At 52.5% G+C, this 2,986-nt stretch overlaps 1 protein-coding gene across 1 annotated transcript in view; it reads left to right on the top strand.

The window, feature by feature from the left end:
- Nucleotides 1-2,986, top strand: part of ALAS1 (5'-aminolevulinate synthase 1) — an 11,094-nt gene extending 8,108 nt beyond the window's left edge. Inside the window, exons 7-11 of the mRNA XM_075322071.1 lie at nt 6-72; nt 393-557; nt 635-903; nt 1,646-1,808; nt 2,682-2,986. Coding sequence (XP_075178186.1) covers nt 6-72; nt 393-557; nt 635-903; nt 1,646-1,808; nt 2,682-2,842 — 825 coding nt within the window. The 3' untranslated portion in view covers nt 2,843-2,986. The remainder of the gene's footprint in view (nt 1-5; nt 73-392; nt 558-634; nt 904-1,645; nt 1,809-2,681) is intronic.

Here is a 2,986-nt window from a genome sequence, read left to right on the forward strand (position 1 = left end):
GGGAGCTGCTGAAGAACTCCGACCCCTCCACCCCCAAAATCGTGGCCTTCGAGACCGTCCATTCCATGGATGGTGAGTGTGCGCAGCCTCCTACAGCTTCATTGTTCAGTTCCTTCCCAGCAATGGGGGAGGGCAGCGCCTGGAGGCCTCTGGGTGTAGGATCCTGCAGGTCGGAGGATTTATATTACGCAGATTGGAAGGGAGTACATTTAATTGGCAGATGCACCTCTCGGGGGAGGGGTGTGTGTTCTGGGTAAACACTCGCTGCCAATATTGCACAATTCTCTCCCTTATTTGCTTTTTTTTCTGTTTACGCATAAAACCGCTCCTAAATCCTCAGTTCCTTGTATCGGTGATGTCTATTCTGATGTGTTAATGATTGACCTTTGCAGGCGCCGTCTGCCCCCTGGAGGAGCTCTGCGACGTGGCCCACGAATACGGAGCCATCACGTTTGTGGATGAAGTGCACGCGGTCGGGTTATATGGCGCCCGGGGCGGCGGGATCGGAGATCGTGATGGGGTCATGAGTAAGATGGATATGATCTCCGGCACGCTAGGTAATAACGTCCACTTCCAGAAGGCTGCAGATTTCTGTGAATCCTCGGCGCTCACCCCTCGGCTTTAACTTTTCCAGGTAAAGCGTTCGGCTGCGTTGGAGGTTATATCGCCAGCACCAGCGCTCTGATCGATACGGTCCGCTCCTATGCCGCTGGCTTCATCTTCACCACGTCCCTACCACCTATGCTGCTGGCCGGAGCCATGGCGTCTGTCCGGGTGTTGAAGAGTGAAGAAGGGCAGGCCCTGAGGCGCAAGCACCAGCGCAACGTCAAGCTGTTGCGGCAGATGCTGATGGACGCCGGGCTCCCTGTGGTGCACTGCCCCAGCCACATCATCCCCATCAGGGTAAGGCCGGGGGCTGGCATCACCGCTGCTGGGCACATGCCAGGGCGTAGGTGGGTGGGAGGCTGATGACTTGGTGTCCAGGGTGTCATGGCTCCTGATCTGTTAGGTAATCCTATTTACAGGATACAATATAACCGAAGACTGAGGCTATGTGCCCACGGGATCTCGCACCTGCAGATATATCCGCAGGTACGTCCGCAGGTTTCCCGCAGCAGCTCCTTGGAATCCACAGCTATCCATTGCTGCGGGATTCCAGCGAAACATCTGCGGAAAACCTGCGGACATTCATGCGACTTACCTGCGGAAGTCCCGGCCTCTAACTCCATGGTGGAGGGCTGGGAATTCCGCAGGAATAATTGACATGCAGTTACGTGCGGCTGCGGGACATCCACAGCATATTCCGCAGCCGCACATACCACAGCATGGACACAGATGCTCCCCATGTCCCATAGGATAACAAGGGGAGTGTCTGTACTTGCTAAAACCTTCGGATTTATCTAGAAAATCCAGAAAAATCCGCAGGTTTTCCGCGGCAAAATCTGTGGGTACAGAGTCCTGTGGGCATATAGCCTAAGGAGCCATGATTACGGACTACTAAAAGTCCAACATCCTATAGTGCACAGGGACAATGGTGGCTGCCGGGAATGTGTTGTCTAACGTCCTTTAATCTGGCATCAATAAGATCAGATGTTGCCGTAGTATCAGATAAGATCATATCCCCGTCCTTCATCTTCCTCTCCAGGTTGCAGACGCTGCCAAAAATACGGAAATCTGTGACCAGCTGATGAGCAAATACGACATCTACGTCCAGGCCATTAATTACCCCACAGTGCCACGTGGAGAGGAGCTGCTGAGGATCGCACCCACCCCGCACCACACACCACAGATGATGAGCTACTTCCTAGGTACGTACCCGAAGCTCAGACCGGCAGGACTGGGAGCGGCGCCAAAACGTGTCTTGGGAGGAGCGCTCCTTAAGTATTACTCAAAAAAGGGTGGAGGGGGATGAAGACATCAATTGTTACAATGTATCACTGACAACCCAAGCATTATACCATAAGGAGGGTGGTTTTGCTTTATCTAAAAATAAGCGGAGGATCCCTTTAAATCCACTCTGTGGCCTCCTCTGGACTTTCCCTGCACCCTGGACTTACAGGCTTTATCGGGCAGCACGGTGGCTCAGTGGTTAGCACTGCAGTCTTGCAGCGCTGGGGTCCTGGGTTCAAATCCCTCCAAGGACACAATCTGCAAGGAGTTTGTATGTTCTCCCCGTGTTTGTGTGGGTTTCCTCCGGGTTCTCCAGTTTCCTCCCACACTCCAAAGACATACAGATAGGGACTCTAGATTGTGAGCCCCAATGGGGACAGAGTTGCCAATGAATGTAAAACGCTGTGGAATTAATGGCGCTATATAAGTGAATAAATATTATTAATCTGACGGATGGGACCCTCGGGAACCCCAGTGGCCTTGGCTCATTCACTGTTTATGGGACGGTCGGTGCGAACTGAGTGCTGTACTCCGTTTCCTCCAGCGTCCCATAGACAATGACTGGAGCAGAGTGTGAGCACTTTCCCTTAATGGGGGTCCCGCAGCCCAGACCCTATGGACAGATGATGACTTTCTGGAAGTTCCGGCCTTTTCATAGACTGGCAGCTCTTAGTCCCAGGAGGGGATGCAGTTTAGTAACGGCCATACCTGCTTAGTAGACATGGGCCGTGTGCAGATCTCAGGAATGGATCACTCTTGCCATCACTGACGCTTGTTGTCTCCCCCCACAGAGAAGCTGCTGATCACCTGGAAGGAGGTGGGTCTGGATCTGAAGCCGCACTCCACCGCCGAATGTAACTTCTGCCGGCAGCCGCTGCACTTCGAGGTGATGAGCGAGCGCGAGAAATCCTACTTCTCCGGTCTAAGTAAAGTTGTATCAGTGCGCGCATAACAAGGCCCAGCAGAGGGCGCCACAGAGCCAGAGTCTATAGTTTTGAATGTCTGTCGCACACTACATTGTACGGTGATCACTGTCCTATATGAATATTGTATCTGCCAATGTATTTTAATAAAGTTTATATTTCTTATCTCTAAA

Source organism: Anomaloglossus baeobatrachus, chromosome 8, assembly GCF_048569485.1.
Source record: "Anomaloglossus baeobatrachus isolate aAnoBae1 chromosome 8, aAnoBae1.hap1, whole genome shotgun sequence".
NCBI classification, from domain to species: domain Eukaryota; kingdom Metazoa; phylum Chordata; class Amphibia; order Anura; family Aromobatidae; genus Anomaloglossus; species Anomaloglossus baeobatrachus.